The 16,424-nt window shown below is 46.9% G+C and overlaps 1 protein-coding gene across 20 annotated transcripts in view; it reads left to right on the top strand.

Moving 5' to 3' along the window:
- The window catches only part of ADGRL3 (adhesion G protein-coupled receptor L3), an 817,914-nt gene that overhangs the window by 452,516 nt on the left and 348,974 nt on the right, over window positions 1-16,424 (top strand). For all 20 annotated transcript variants that reach the window (XM_030565478.1, XM_030565475.1, XM_030565466.1 and 17 more), the window contains exon 5: window positions 15,225-15,334. In XM_030565478.1, the coding sequence (XP_030421338.1) occupies window positions 15,225-15,334 (110 nt within the window). The remainder of the gene's footprint in view (window positions 1-15,224; window positions 15,335-16,424) is intronic.

The raw sequence follows: 16,424 nt of genomic DNA, 5'->3' as shown, positions 1-16,424 counted from the left end.
CTCACAGGCCGTGCCATAGGTGTGCGACTGGGGCCAGGCCGGTGTGTCAGCACCGGAAGCCTGCAGAGATCTCGGGCTTGGGACAGCCCCAGAAAGCTGTCTGAGCTATACTAGGAGCCACTCCTGCCCCAGGAGCAGACCAGGATTGAGAGGGGGCTGAGGTGGATGTGATGCCCCCTGGGAGCACCCAGGGTCAGGAGACATCTCGCCACCACCTTAGTGTGAGGAAGCCTTTTCTGTGCCTGCCATAGGTCAGGTCCCTGACTGCACTGGCCACGGGAGCTCAAGCTATCTGCAGGTAAGCAATAGGCATGCCCCGTTTCCTCTGTGCCTCCCCCTGCAGAGCCCAGCCCTGCTCCATGGGCCACCCACAGGATTCAGAGATCTGCTGTTCCCAAAGGAGTATTTATCCCCCTCTCCCCAGCTTATCAGTTATGCCACGGGATCACTCTTCTCCTCAAGTCACAGCACTTTGATTTCTTTATGGAGAAAACAAGGATAAGTTTATTCAACAAAAAACAGTGATTCAAATCATAGCAGGTAGGTAGAAGTATTGGTAACAATTGGTTACATGCAGAATAAAATCATAATGCACATTCTATAGGCTAGACTTCACTAACAAGACACGTGCCTGGTCTAATGAAGGTTGGCTTACCCCAAGTTTTTCTCCCAGTGGTTAACAACCAGCCTGGCTGTCACCCTCTGTTCATAAGAGAAGCACGATGGCAGTTTGTTCCCTCGGTGAAGGATACTGGGTGTCTCTCTGCATTCGTATCATACCAGACTAATCCTTTAAATTTAGTCATAAAGAGGACAACCCCTACTGTGTCTTTCTTCCATTCACTTGTCAACTTTGCATTCTTGATTAGCTAGTGGCTTCATATGCCTAGACTTGCATTGTAAGATGCACAATACACAATGGCCAGCCAGAGAGAGGTAAGGTCTGCTATGCCCTGCTTGAAGATAACCTGCTTATCCCTTTGGGTGGCCTGTCTTAAGATACAGACTTTAAGAACATAGTTTTCATTATAGGTAAATAACTCCTTAAATGTCATCCCTCCATCCATCTCACTATGATTAAGATGACCAGTGTGTATCTATATCTCATTCCAATCCCTTGAGTCATCCAGTCCCTGGTCTCTGTTTGCCTTAATGCATCTCACTGAGTCTGCTTTGCAATCAGTGCCAACAAATCACAGGATTCAGCACATAATCTTATGATTTACAAAGAAGAACTCAATCACATAGCTGCTGCTCCTCGTGAGCTGGTTTGTTGGGGCTGGTGTAAGCCATGATTCCCCACTCCTTCCTTCTGAAGACTACAAACACATTTCCATTGCTATGTCACTTTCTATCAGAAGGGACTTTAATCTGCCTCGTGAAACCCCACTCAGCTCAGGGGGCTTCAGGGTGTCAGTGGAAAAAGTGAGAGTGAAAGTACTGAAAACAGAGCAGTAACTATGAGTGTTTATTCTATGCCTCCCCCTTTAAAATTGTAATCACCTGGCTTATGACAGGAACAACTGGGTCTCTGATATCAGGATTTTCCAATTGCCTTTCTCTTTAAGTTTGTTAGAGTGAACATCTGAGTGGGTTATGTTGGCATAGTGAAAAGAAACTAAACTGCCAAATACAGGATAAGTTTTTGCTACAAATGTGAAATGTGCCAGAATCTGTATGGAAAAGAGATGATGCTCTTTGTATCAACAGTGCTGCATACTCTTGTAGTTCTTCTTTGAGTGCTTGCTCATATCCATTCCAGTTAGGTGTGCGCACGCCGCGTACACGTTCGTCGGAAGATTTTTACCCTAGCAACACTCAGTGGGTTGGCTGGGCGCCCCTGGAGTGGCGCTGCCATGGTGCTGGATATATACCCCTGCCGACCCAACCGCCCCTCAGTTCCTTCTTACCGCCCATGTCGGTCGTTGGAACAGTGGAGCGCAGCTTAGCTGATCTCCACCTCCCTAGCTACTCTTAGTTTTCGTGTTGTTATTGTGTATATAGTTCAAATTTCTATACTTGCAGTTAGTTTATTATTTTCTTTAACATAGTTAGTGTATATAGTTAAGAGGAGTTCGGGGATTAGCCCCTTCCCCTCACCCGGTGCCGAGGCCCATGCCAGGTTCACCGGGTTTCAAACTGTGCTCAGCCTGTCACAAGCCGATACGTACAGGAGATCCTCATGACTCCTGCCTTAAGTGCCTTGGGGAATCCCACCTCGCAGATAAGTGCTGCATTTACAAGGCCTTCAAGCCGTGGACCAAAAAGGAGCGACACTTTCATCTCAGCTCCTGATGGAGGCAGCTGTTACTCCTCCACCCTCGGCACCGAGTGCCGGACAGTACACACTGGGGAGAAGTGCATCTTCAGCACTGGGGCGCACCGGTACCGCTAAGGCCCCTTGGCACCAACCGTCACCAGCCCAGATGTCTGCTCGGCACCACTCCCACTCCCCACGGGTAACCTGCCTAAGTCGGACTGCCCGGCACCGACAACTGCCGTGGCACCGACAACTTCAGCACCGTCGATTCCGGTCCCGCAAGAGCCGTGGAATCCGGTGCCTGACAGCTCCCCAGCATGCGCTGTGGTTGAGCTTACTATTCCCTCCACGCCGGAGATTTTCTCTTTGGCAAGGGAACTGATTACACTGACAGAGTCTGCACTGCTTCAACCCCCGGCACTGCCGGTGCGGGTTATACAGTCCATAGACAAGCCTGCCCTATTGAGACCATCCTCCGTTGGCACCGCTGAGAGGCAACGATCATGATCGCGGTCCCGCCGGCGTTCTTGGTCCCATCGCCGATCCCGGTCCTGACGCCGCTCACAGTCCCGGTACCGTTCTACATCTCGGTACCCGTTGCACTTGCGGCACCGTTCAGGATCCCATTCGCCGGCCTGGTACTATCGGTACCGATCAAGGTCACGGCACCGCTCACGGCACCACATCTCTCACAGCTGCTCTCGGCTTTGAACTTGGAGGTCCCGGTCGACCTCCTGGCACTGTTCTGGTCACAGGTCCTGGTCTTGTTCCCGGTACCGGTATAGCGCCCAGTACTGCGCTCCGCTGCAGCGTACAGACAGACTACCCAGGGATGGAGACCATTCTCATGGGTTTTTAGCTCCTCCTTGGCCGTCTCGCCATGCATCTATGCCATCCCATGCAGACAGTGCTTCCTATGCACAGGACTGTGACTTAGATGTCCCCAGCCGTATCTTCCAAGAGACCCAGGCTCAAGACCAAGGACCTCATCAGCGGCCCTTCTGGATGCCTTGGGCATATCACCAAGCCCAAGGTGGACCTCCAGTGCCATCATGCTCCGTACCATCGGAGCACCGGGTGCCGGAGGCTACTGTTAGCCGCCCCCCTCCTGCGGGTATGGAGGACACTCCTATTCAGGCACCAGACCCTCAGGTCCCACCGGAGCCGGACGTCACCCAAGTCCACGAGACAACGGAGGACCCGATTTGTCCCTGGCCTTTCCTCTTCCTCTTCTCCAGCTGAAGCGGTGGCGGGGACATCCTCCTCAGGCCCTCCTCCAATTGACCTAAGGTCACATCAAGACCTCCTGAGATGGGTGACCCTGAATATAAACCTCCAGGTGGAGGAGCTTCCGGAGATAGAGGACCCACTGGTAGATATTTTGTCGGCTGACACTCCCACAAGGGTGGCCTTACCATTTATTCGGACGATCCAAGTGAAGGCTGATACCATCTGGCAGTCTCCAGCATCTATTCTGCCCATGGCTAGGGGAGTTAAGAGGAAGTACATGGTGCCCTCTAAGGGGTACGAGTACCTGTACGTACACCCTCCTCCCTGCTCCCTCGTCATCCAATCAGTTAACAAAAGGGAGCGTCATGGCCAGCACACCCCTGCCCCAAAAGCAAAGGAGGCTAGACGCATGGATTTATTGGGACGTAAAATCTACTCTGCGGGGGGCCTCCAACTCAGAGTGGCAAACCAACAAGCCCTGCTTAGCCGCTATAACTATAACACCTGGGCAGCAGTTGAGAAATTCACAGAGCTAGTCCCCCAAGACTCGCACCAAGAGTTTGCGGCCCTTTTGGAGGAAGGAAAGAAGGTGGTGAGAACTTCTCTCCAGGCCTCGTTAGACGCAGCCGACTCCGCGGCCAGAACTCTGGCTTCAGGAATTGCCATGAGGCGAATATCGTGGCTTCAGGTGTCAGGCCTTTCATCTGAATTGCAGTGTACGATACAGGACTTGCCCTTCGAAGGTCAGGGCCTATTTTCGGAAAAGACTGACCCTAGGCTGCAGAGTCTGAAGGACAATAGGGTGATCATGCGCTCGCTCGGAATGCACACACCGCAGACTCAGCGCAGACCCTTCCAGCCCCAGCCTCAGCGCCCTTACCCCCGCCTAGACAGCGGCAGGACTTCAGCAGGAGGCGTGGCTGAGGCAATCGTAGACGGCAGTCTGGACCCCAAGGGGGTCAGAATCATGGCCCCGCCAAACCACCCGTGGGACCTAAACCAAACTTTTGAAGGCGCGCCCAAGGGCAACGTATCAGTTGTTCAACAGGATCCTTTCCCTCCCTTTTGCAAACGCCTCTCCTTTTTCCTCTCTGCATGGACCCAACGATCTTCAGATCGTTGGGTCTTATGCACAGTAGAATTTGGATACCGCCTTCAGTGTATTTCGCCCCCCCCCGCACCTCCGATCCTCGTTCCTCTTCAGGGACCCCTCTCACGAGCAAATCCTCTTGCAGGACGTACGGTCCCTCCTTGCCATGGGAGCTATAGAGGAGGTACCGGAGGACTTGAGGGGCAAGGGGTCTACTCCTGCTATTTCCTAATCCCCAAGGCAAAGGGAGGTCTCAGACCAATTCTGGAACTGCGGGGACTCAACAAGTTCTCGATAAAGTTGAAGTTCCGCATGGTATCCCTGGGGACCATCATCCCATCCTTGGATCCTGGAGACTGGTATGTCGCCCTCGATATGAAGGACGCGTATTTTCACATTGCCGTTTATCCTCCGCACAGACGGTACCTCAGGTTTGTGGTCAACCGTCAACATTTCCAATTTACAGTCCTTCAGTCTGGCCTCTCCACAGCCCCAAGAGTGTTCACAAAATGTATGGCCGTAGTCGCCACCTTTCTCCGTCGTCGACGCATACACGTCTTCCTGTATCTCAACGATTGGCTCATTCATGGGGCCTCCGAGACCTAAGTAACGCGGCACTTGGGCATTGTCAAGGACCTATTCATCCAGCTAGGCCTGATGATCAACCTAGAGAAATCTACTCTGGTTCCCACGCAAAGAGTCGAGTTCATTGGGGCCATTCTGGACTCCAATCTTGCCAGGGCCTGCTTACCACAGCCGCGGTTTCATGCAATGATATCGAAATTCCCAACCACTTCGGCTCGAACTTGTCTTGGCTTCCCGGGTCACATGGCTGCCTGCACGTTTGTGACCAAGCATGCCAGGCTACGCCTATGTCCTCTTCAAACTTGGCTCTCCTCAGTATACCACCTGGGGAGACACAATGTAGACAGGATCCTCACGGTTCCACCGAGACTCCTAGGCTCCCTCGACTGGTGGTTGACACCCTCCCTGGTGTGTGCAAGGATGCCATTCCATCTGCCCCAGCCTTCTATGGCCCTGACAACGGATGCGTCATCTCTTGGCTGGGTTGCTCACCTTGGACATCTTCGCACTCAAGGCCTTTGGTCATCTCAGGAGCTGGCCTTGCACATCAATGTCCAAGAGTTGAGAGCAATCCACCTTGCATGCCAGGCATTTCAACAGCATCTGCAAGGCCATTGTGTCTCAGTGTTCACAGACAACACAATGCCCATGTATTACATAAACAAACGGGGGGGACATGGTCCTCCCCCCTTTGTCAGGAAACCATTCAACTCTGGGACTTTCGTATAGCCCACTCGATAGACCTGGTAGTGTCCTTTCTCCCAGGGGTTCGGAACACTCTGGCGGATCAACTCAGCAGATCCTTCTGCTCTCACGAGTGGTCTATCCGTCTGGACGTTATTCATTCTGTTTTCCGGAAGTGGGGTTTTCCCCGCATAGACCTCTTCGCTTCCCGTGAGAACAGGAAATGCCAGATGTTCTGCTCCTTCCAAGGTCTCTCCCCGGGCTCGATCTCGGACACTTTCCTGATACCGTGGATGAGCCAACTCCTTTCCACCGTTCCCGCTGGTTCATAGGGTCCAGCTAAAGCTCCACAGGGATGGAGCTCGCTTGATCATGATCGCCCCAGCGTGGCCCAGGCAGCACTAGTACACCATGTTGCTCGACCTGTCGATAGCCAGCCCAATTACCCTGCCTCTTCACCCAGACCTCATAACTCAGGAGCACAGCAGACTTCTCCACCCAGACTTGCAGTCCCTTCACCTCACGGCATGGCTCCTGCGTGGTTGAACCAGTCAGAGTTACGCTGCTCTGCCTCAGTACAACAAATACTCCTGGATAGCAGGAAACCTTCCACTCAGTCTACGTATCTGGCCAAATGGAAGCGTTTTTCCTGCTGGTGCGAACTGCAAAATGTTACTCCCAGCAAGGTCTCAATCCCCACCATCCTGGACTACCTCTGGTCTCTCAAACAGCAGGGCCTAGCAGTATCATCATTGAGGGTGAGTGGCCAGGGGAGAGTGGCCGCTCCGTGTTTTCACCCCCTATGGTTTCCAGGTTCCTCAAGGGCTTGGAGCGCTTATACCCCCAAGTATGCCGCCCAGCCCCTACCTGGGACCTCAACCTGGTTTTAACCAGACTTATGTCTCCCCTATTCGAGCCGTTAGCAACTTGCTCGCTGCTATACCTGTCCTGGAAGACAGTTTTCCTCGTAGCCATTACATCAGCCAGATAAGTCTCCGAGCTTCGGGCACTCATGGTGGACCCACCATATACTGTATTTCACAAGGACAAGGTGCAGTTGCGACCACACCCGGCGTTCCACCCTAAAGTGGTATCAGCCTTCCATATCAATCAGGACATCTTCCTTCCAGTCTTCTTCCCGAAGCCACACTCATCACGACGGGAGCAACAATTGCACTCCCTAGATGTCCGTAGGGCGCTCGCATTTTATATTGAACGGACAAAGCCCTTTCATAAATCGCCCCAACTCTTCATCGCAGTAGCAGACCGAATGAAGGGCCTACCTGTCTCCTCCCAGAGGATCTCCTCTTGGATGATGGCATGCATCCGCACTTGTTATGACTTGGCTCATGTTCCCTCGAGCCATATCACTGCACATTCTACCAGGGCTCAGGCTTCATCTGCTGCCTTCCTGGCTCATGTACCAATCCAGGAAATATGTTGCGCAGCTACCTGGTCCTCGGTCCACACCTTTGCTTCGCATTATGCTCTGGTTCAACAGTCAAGAGATGATGCAGCCTTTGGCTCAGCAGTTTTGCCTTCTGCCACATCTCACTCCGACCCCACCACCTAGGTAAGGCTTGGGAATCACCTAACTGGAATGGATATGAGCAAGCATTCAAAGAAGAAAAGATGGTTGCTCACCTTTGTAACTGTTGTTCTTCGAGATGTGTTGCTCATATCCATTCCAAACCCACCCTCCTTCCCCACTGTCAGAGTAGCCGGCAAGAAGGAACTGAGAGGTGGTTGGGTCGGCAGGGGTATATATCCGGCGCCATGGTGGCACCACTCCAGGGGGCGCCCACCCGACCCACCGAGTGTTGCTAGGATAAAAATCTTCCAACGAACGTGCACGCAGCGCGTGCACACTTAACTGGAGTGGATATGAGCAACAGATTTCGAAGAACAACAGTTACAAAGGTGGGTAACTGTCTTTTTTTTATCATGAGTCTCTCAACAATGGGTCGCTCCCTCTCCACCCAACCCTCCAGCTCCTGGAGTCTTGTGATTCATGATAATTTCAACATTTTATTTTTAAAGTAAGTTTCTAGCTCTGAAGGTTGTAGAGAAAAACTTCAAAATGTGGCCCCTCAAGGCTCACACAGAACACAAATAAAGAGAATGCAGAATGTATCTTTAAAAACAACAACCAACCCACAGCTCATGATTTTTAAGCCAATATCATGTCTATTTGGGGTGTGAATCCTCATTTTTGAATGCCTGGGATTGGCAAAAACTGAATCAACTAATGTTGATTCACAAATCAACTTCTTCACTGCAAAGACGCTGGGCTATGCAAGGAGGAAAGGCTGCAGGAATTGGTGCTGGGAGTGGGCAGACCCATGTTGGGTTGGTGCAAGGCTAATGGGGTATCCAGCATTTCTCCCTTGGCCTGTGGAGATGACTTTACCGACCAAGGTCCTGCCCACAGCAAGGATGGGAGTTGCCTCCAATGAGATGCCCTGCCAAAACAGAAGGAGTACCTAGGCTGTGGAGCTGTTACGGAAATGCAGCGTCTCAGTACAGGTGGCCCTGTCCTCCTGTGTATCACTTGGGAATTTGCAGCTCCTTTTGCAGCAGGCTGAGGTGTAGAGCAGACCCTACTCCCATGGACTGATATGGGAGAAATTCTGCAAAGAAAATCTCTCTCTAGTCCCGTTCTATGTTACTGTGGAGAGGGGAGATCCCACCCTCTACCCTGAGAGGCTCCTCCCTCTGAGGTCAGGGAGAGTTATGCGCAAGTATCTGAGAGAAGCTTGTGGCCCTTCAATTCTATTAGGGTCTGATTAAATAACCCTGAATAAATAGTGGTAGAAGTCTAAATACTAAGATGGGTGAACCTGAGTGCCTCATATTAAATGAGGATATTGATAGAAAGGCATTACAGAAACTCGGTGGAATGAGGATAATCAATGGGACCTAGTAATAACAGGGAACAAAATATATTGGAAGGACAGAACAGGTCGTGCTGGTGGGGAAATGGCACTGTGTGTGAAAGAAAGTGTAGAGTCAAATGAACCAAACTTTACCATAGAATCTCTATGGATAGTAATTCCATAATTTAATAATAAGAACATAGCAGTAGGGATATATTACCGACCACCTTACCAGGATGGTGAAAGTGACTTGGAAATGCTCAGGGAGATTAGAGAGGCTATAAATTTTTTTAAAAAATTAATAATAATTGGGGATTTCAGCTATCCCCATATTGATTGGGTACATGTCACCTCAGGATGGGATGCAGAGATAAAGTTTCTGGACACCTTAAATGACTGCTTCTTGGAGCAGCTTGTACTGGAACCCACAAGAAGAGAGGCAGTTTTTGATTTAGTCCTAAGTGAAGCACAGGACCTGTTCCAAGAATTGAATATAGCTCAATTGCTTGGTAATAGTGACTGTAATATAATAAAATTTCACGTCCCTGTGGAGGGAGGAGGGGACACCAAACAAATCCACCATTGTAGCATTTAATTTCAGAAAGGGGTGGTACACAAACATGAGGAAGTTAGTTAAAGAGATATTAAAAGGCCAAACGTGAAATCCTTGCAAGCTGCATGGAAACTTTTTAAAGACATCATAATAGAGGCTCAATTTAAATGTATACGCCAAATTAAAAAAAACGAACAGTAAGAGAACCAAAAAAGTGCCACCGTGGCTAAACAATGAAGTAAAAAAGCAGTTAGAAGCAAAAAGGCATCCTTTAGAACGTGGAAGTTAAATCCTATTGAAGAACGTAGAAAGGAGCATAAACTCTGGCAAGTGAAGTGTAAAAATATAATTAGGGAGACCAAAAAAGAATTTGAAGACCAGCTAATCAAAGACTCAAAAAGTAACTGAAAAAAAAAAGTAAGCAGATCAGAAGCATGAAACCTGCTAAACAACCAGGGAGGGGGTGAAAGGGAGCGCTGGATGATTGAGATGCTAAAGGAGCTCTCAAGGAAGACAAGGCCATTGCAGAGAAACTAAATGAATTCTTTGCATCAGTCACTGAGGCTGAGGATGTGAGGGAGATTCCCAAACCCGAGCCACCTTTTTAGGTGACAAATCTGAGGAACTGTCCCAGATTGAGATTTCATTTGAGGAGGTTTTGGAACAAATTGATAAATTAAACAGTAATAAGTCACCAGAACCAGATGGTATTCGCCCAAGAGTTCTGAAGGAACTCAAATGTGAAATTGAAGAACTGCTAACTGTGGCATGTAACCTATCATTTAAATCAGCTTATGTACCAAATGACTGGAGGATAGCTAATGTGCCACCAATTTTTTAATGGCCGGTAAGCCTAACTTCAGTACCATGCAGACTGGTTGAAACTATAGCAAAGAACAGAATTATCAGACACAAACACAATTTGTTGGGGAAGAATCAACATGGTTTTTGTAAAGGGAAATCATGTCTCACCAAGGGTGATCCAGCGGATATACTGTAATTAGATTCTCAGAAAGTTTTTGATGAGATCCGTCACCAAAGGCTCTTAAGCAAAGTAAGCTGTCATCGGATAAGAGGGAAGGTTCTCTTCTGGATCAGTAACTTGTTAAAAGATAGGAAACAAAGGATAGGAATAAACAGTCAGTTTTCAGAATGGAGAGGAGTAAATAGTGGTGTCCCTCGGGGGCCTGTACTGGGACAAGTACTGTTCAACGTATTCATAAATGATCTGGAAAAGGCGGTACACAGTGAAGTGGCAAAATTTGCAGATGATACAAAACTACTCAAGATAGTTAAGTCCAAAGCAGACTGCAAAGATTTACAAAGGGACCTTACAAAATTGGTGACTGAGGAACAAAGTGGCAGATGAAACTCAATGTTGATAAACGCTAAGTAATGCACATTGGAAAACATAATCCCAACTATTTAATACTATATCAATAGGCAGAAGGTTTAAAACAAACAAAAGGAAGTACTTCTTCACACAGTGCACAATCAACCTGTGGAACTCCTTGCCAGAGGATGTTATGAAGGCCAAGACTATAACACGGTTAAAAGAAGAACTAGAGAAGTTCATGGAGGATCGGTCCACCAATGACTATTAGCTAGGATGGGCAGGGATGCAACCCCATGCTCTGAAGTGCCCTAGCCTCTGTTTGCCAGAAGCTGGGAATGGGTGATAGCGGGATAGGTCACTTGATGATTACCTATTTGGCTCATTCCCTTTGAAGCATCTGATGACGGAACATGGAGTAACGGTCTCTAGTTGCAGTGGGGGAGGTTTAGGTAAGATATTAGGAAAAACTTTTTCACTAAGAGGGTGGTGAAGCCCTGGAATGGGTTACCTAGGGAGGTGGTGGAATCTCCTTCCTTAGAGGTTTTTAAGGTCAGGCTTGACAAAGCCCTGGCTGGGATGATTTAGTTGGGAATTGGTCCTGCTTTGAGCAGGGGGTTGGACTAGATACCTCCTGAGGTCCCTTCCAACCCTGATATTCTATGATTCCATGATTGATGCTGGGCTAGATGGACAATTGGTCTGACCCAGTGCGGCTGTTCTTATGTTCTTAGTTTGGTGGGTGACCCAGTGCTCCCAACCAACCTTTGCACTTTGGGAACTAACTAGTAGTTATTGCTGGTAATTTATAAGCTACTGTCACACCCCTCCCTCCCTTAATGCTTGATCCTTTTTGTCTGTTTGAGGGTGTAGAGGTGCGGACTCACCCCTGCGGCACCTCCTGCTGGTATATTCCAGGAATTAGCTCATTCCAGCTCCGGAGCGCCCTCTGCAGGCCGGTAATCTGCCTGTCCTCTGGCCCCCGTGTCCCTCCCTGGACCCCATGCCCTATTAGCTGGGACGCTGCCCCCGCACAGTAACCCCTTTCTCTCAGGGTCTCCCCTCTCCGGGAAACCCCCACCCACTGTCCCCACCTCGCCTCAGTATAGGGCTACTGCCAGTCATTGTCTAGCCCCACACCCTGGGGCAGGCTGCAGTATCAGCCTACTCATCACTGGCAAGGAGGGTTTGGACCTGCTGCCTTTGCGTACCTCTGGGCTGCCCTCTGCAACCCCCAGTACCTGTTAGCCCAATGCTAGGCCGCAGCCTGGGGCTTTCCAGGCTGGAGCTCCCCAGCTCCTCTGCCTTTCCCCAGCCCTGCTTCACCCAGGTACCCGGTCTCTAGCTCCCTGCCACCCAGGCCCTTCTCCCTCTACAAACAGAGAGAGACTGACCAAGCTCCTGGCTCACTGCCTCTTTATATAGGCCAGCTGTGGCCTGATTGGGGCATGGCCCACAGCTGAGCCTACTTCCCCCAATCTACCCAGGTTTCTTGCCCCAGCCACAGCCCTCTTCCTGGCTGTTTTAAGCCCTTCAGGGCAGGAGCGGGTGTCCACCCCGCTACAGGTGGTGTCCTCTCCCCCCGCCCCCCGAACTCGGTTGGGTTTTGACGTCCTGTAGATCCTCCCCTTAGGCTGAGGGGGGGATCCTTTAGCAGTGGGCGGGCTGCCCGCCCACTTCCCGGAACCCAATAGATACAAGTGGTGTCCCAGATCACACACTGTTCTGGAAGAGAGTGAAAGATTTACGTTTGAATTCAGGACCTACACTGATAATATGTGTTTGGAAAGTTGCTGTGTCCAGGATTGCCAACTCTTGCGATTTTATTGCAATTCCCACAATATTTGTATGTGTGTGAGGGGGAGTGTTGGTGGTGGGTTTTTTTTTTTTTTTAAAGCATCAGCACCTTGGTTCATTTGCTAACATGAGAAGCTGAGCTTTCACTTACAAAACAAAGCAAAAGCAAATTTCTTGCTGGCATGGTTGCAGAGAAAAACTTTAAAATATGAAACGAGTGCATCCCTCAAGGCTACAGAAATAAGACAGTAAATAAAAAGACCTCACAATTAATTTATTTGTTTACATTTCATGATTTTGAAGCCAACCTCATGATTTTTTTTTGAGCCTGACTCATGATTTCGAAGCATACCTTTTAGATGCATTATTGTTATTCGATGTAACGTGGCGGGGACTGTCCATGAAGCCATAGACACTATGGATTAGTCCAACACTATTGCATTTTGAAAGGCACATTGAGCTCAATAAAAGCTTTTTGTTGGAAGTGAAATTTTGGATTATGTTCAAAGTCTCTGCTTGGAAGCCTGCCTGCACACACTGTCCTAACTATCTAAATATCCTTGCCAAGCCACCTGTCTCACAGTAGCAAGGGTGAGGACATCAAAATTAGCCCTCAAGTTAATACATTTATTCCTCCATTTATATGATAAAAGTTGTTTCTTGTCTGTGGCAACCATCAGCTGGCATAAATCTCAATCGGCAAACGTTAGAACATTCCAGCCCTCTGGATTATCTGTTATGCTGCTAAATTGCCTGATGAGTAGGGTTTTATTAATCTTTCTGTAATTTTTTTTTTTTAAATATTGAGCTTAAGGCACTCACTAATGAATCTGTTCTAATTTATGGGCTAAAATAAAATCCTCATTAAGGCTGACAAACTGTAGCCTCAGGTAAACACAAAACATTTCCACTCCAGAGCGAAATGAGTTCTACTCTGGATGCTGGTGCTTTTGCCAATAGAAAGGTGGGGTCAGAGGTCCAATGTCATATCAGAGGAAGAAGCATTTTATTGAAAGTAACTGCCATGCTCTATCCCCAAGGAGTTCTGTATCCAGTATGGAAAGGAATGAAAATGAAGGAGGATATTGTCATTTTCCCCTCTAAACAAACACTTCAGGAGTTTTCTGTTTAGAACCACTGTTTGCTAAATGAGTCTGTATCCGAAACACATTAATAAAATATTCCAATAGCTCCTTTAGGAACATTCTCAGTTCAAATGTATACTTTGAACTCTGGATGCACACACAAATTTTTCAGTAACACTAAGGGGAGTCAAGCATGTGTGTCAAATGGAGGCCATATTTCTGCACTCAATAGTGCAACCATTTATACATGCAAATAACTTCACTTACATGATTAGCCCTGCTAACATCAAAGAGATTATTTGCCTGAGTAATGTAGCTGTTGCCTCAATGTGTCTGTAGAATCGGCTCTCCAGCGAGAACAAGCTTACTTTTGGAAATATGTAATATCTGAGTCACGTGCATTGCAGCTCTATATGACAAATATAAATGTACCGTGCATTTGGGTGTAAAATACCATTCTTTAGGCATTAGAGCAGAACAGCTCTGTTCTTTAGACAGTTTACTTGATGACTAATTGTTTCTTTCCTGTTTGTCACTGTTTCCAGTCACCTTTTTGAATTATACCTCATTATTCTATAGAATGGTGTTTAAAGGGGCACTGTTGATACGAATATTATATTCTTGTTCATTTAAAAGTATGTGTTTAATTACAACGAATACTAAATCTGACATATGTTGGTATATGCTTTGCACTTTGTCTTGAACAGTGCAACTTAAAGTTACATTAGATTTCTGTTCTCATTCATTTTAGCACAATGCAGTTTAGATTTCCAACATTGACAGAGTGGTTTTAAAAAATACTGCTCCTGTTTTCATTGAAATAAAAACAACATTAAAACATTTACAAGCAAAGAAAAGCCACAAAATTTTGGGTTTAAACTATGTCAGCATTTTTCAATTAATGGGTGCAATAATTTATAATCAAGTCACTGACACAGTTAATGCAGTTAATGTTGTTTGTTTAGATTTTAAAGGTTGATTATTGTCTTACTGACTATGGATAATCTAGTCCCAAATGTTGGGCACAGTTGTGCAACTTTTAATCCTGCTAGTCATCCTTGAAAGGGTTGTGGAATTAGGTCTGTTGTCTTTTGAACAAGTGTCTCCATAGTGACATATCTGTGACCATTTAGTATAATTTAAGGCCCTGATTCCACAATAACTAAAAGATGTGCAAAAGTGTCTGCAGGATTAGGGCCTAAATAAATTCATCTGTCAAGGCTCATATTTTTATAAATAATCTCATGGATTTCAATGGGAGCGCCTTCGGGTATGAGAGTCTGATTGCGTAGATCCCTTTGTAGGTTCAGGATCTCAGTGGATATTTCAGCTGCATGCTACATGCTTTAAATTTGCTGCTGATGTCCTGGGTACACTGAATGGATGCACTTCAGATATTCTCTTGTATAACTGTCATACAAAAAACAATAAAAAGTAAGTCAATTCTTAAAAAAAGAAATCCCAAACAACTTAAAACTATTAGCTCTCAGTAGCTTAGATGGAACTAAAATTATAAATAATGGGTAAAAAAGCAGTTGAGTGACATAAGAGCCTATGCCCCATTTTCAAAAGTGATGTACTCCCACACTCCACTGAAAGTCAGTGAGACTGAGGCAGGGAAATCACGTTTGAAAATGGGACTTAGATGCCTGAGTAACTTGGACACTTATGAACATTTTACGCAACATCTTCTCCATCTGTATTTTGATTGTCATTCTCTTTGCCTTTCAGATGCAGTAATCGTACACAGTGTGCAGTGGTAGCGGGCCCTGATGTGTTTCCAGACCCTTGCCCGGGAACATACAAATACCTGGAAGTGCAGTATGAATGTGTCCCTTACAGTATGTATATTAATATATTTTCACTTCTCATTGATAGAGATCTCATTTTGCTTGCAGATTAGGCCTTGAACCCATGGTGGGTGGTGGGGGAAACAAACCACCACTCAATGACAAAATTGGCAAAAGTGTACACACCACACCCGATTCAGTTGATGAGGGTTTGAAAATCTCACTCATTGTGTGATGGATGCTCCTGTTAAATGAAACACCACTATTAATTAGGGTGGGTTTTTTTTATTGCTCACTATACAGTTTTCTGATTGTAATTTGTATATCAACGGTTTTTTTAGACTGATCTATGATATTTTAATTAGTGCCATTTTATCGTTACCTTTTAAGTCCCATATTACATCTCCTCGCAGGGACAAGCAAATAGGAAGCTAATTGATGAGAACATAATATTGATGGTAAGAATTATGAAACTGTAAGTTTCTGAAATGATTAAGGGAAGTTACGTGCAGGCCCTGAAAGCCTTAATTTTTTTCTAGGTTTAGAAAAACTTTCATCTGTAGTTGTAGTGTTATATTTTTAATAGAGCAAAATCAGCATTACCAAAAAGTAAAGCATGCTTCAGAATTTGCTTTTCATAGCAGCAGGACCCATTAACAATTCTGCTATCGAAAAAATTGTATATCGCAAAGAGGTATATAAATATTCAGTTAGCAATACTAAAGAATAAAGTCATGCAAAACTAAATCATTTCTGGGTTTCTTACCCTGGATTTCTTAAAGCTTTCAAATCGTGCACCTCGGTTAACAAATTAGGCAAAACTAAAATCACCGCTGGTCTTCCCTAATTAATTTAATATGTGTGGGATCGAGTAGTGAGAGCCAGCCAGAAAACATTTCATTCTTCTGAAGCACGGCACTTGACCCGTGGAAGAAGATAGCTGGGATCATAAACAAATAGGCTCGTGCTTGGATGTCAAGTCACCAGAGCAGGAATGTGTCTTGAAAGTGACAAGCATGATCTCCTCAGGGAAAGTTATGAGCTTCGTTGCTCATGTTTACAGTTCCTCAAACTGTACACACCTCTCACCGAGGAACTGGCTGCCCATCTGCTGTGGGGACTGAAAGGGTTGAAAGGTGAT

Source organism: Gopherus evgoodei, chromosome 5 (assembly GCF_007399415.2).
Source record: "Gopherus evgoodei ecotype Sinaloan lineage chromosome 5, rGopEvg1_v1.p, whole genome shotgun sequence".
In the NCBI taxonomy this organism is placed as follows: Eukaryota; Metazoa; Chordata; order Testudines; family Testudinidae; genus Gopherus; species Gopherus evgoodei.
The sequence above is the reverse complement of the archived record's forward strand: the minus strand, read 5'-3'. Positions and strand labels throughout refer to the sequence as shown.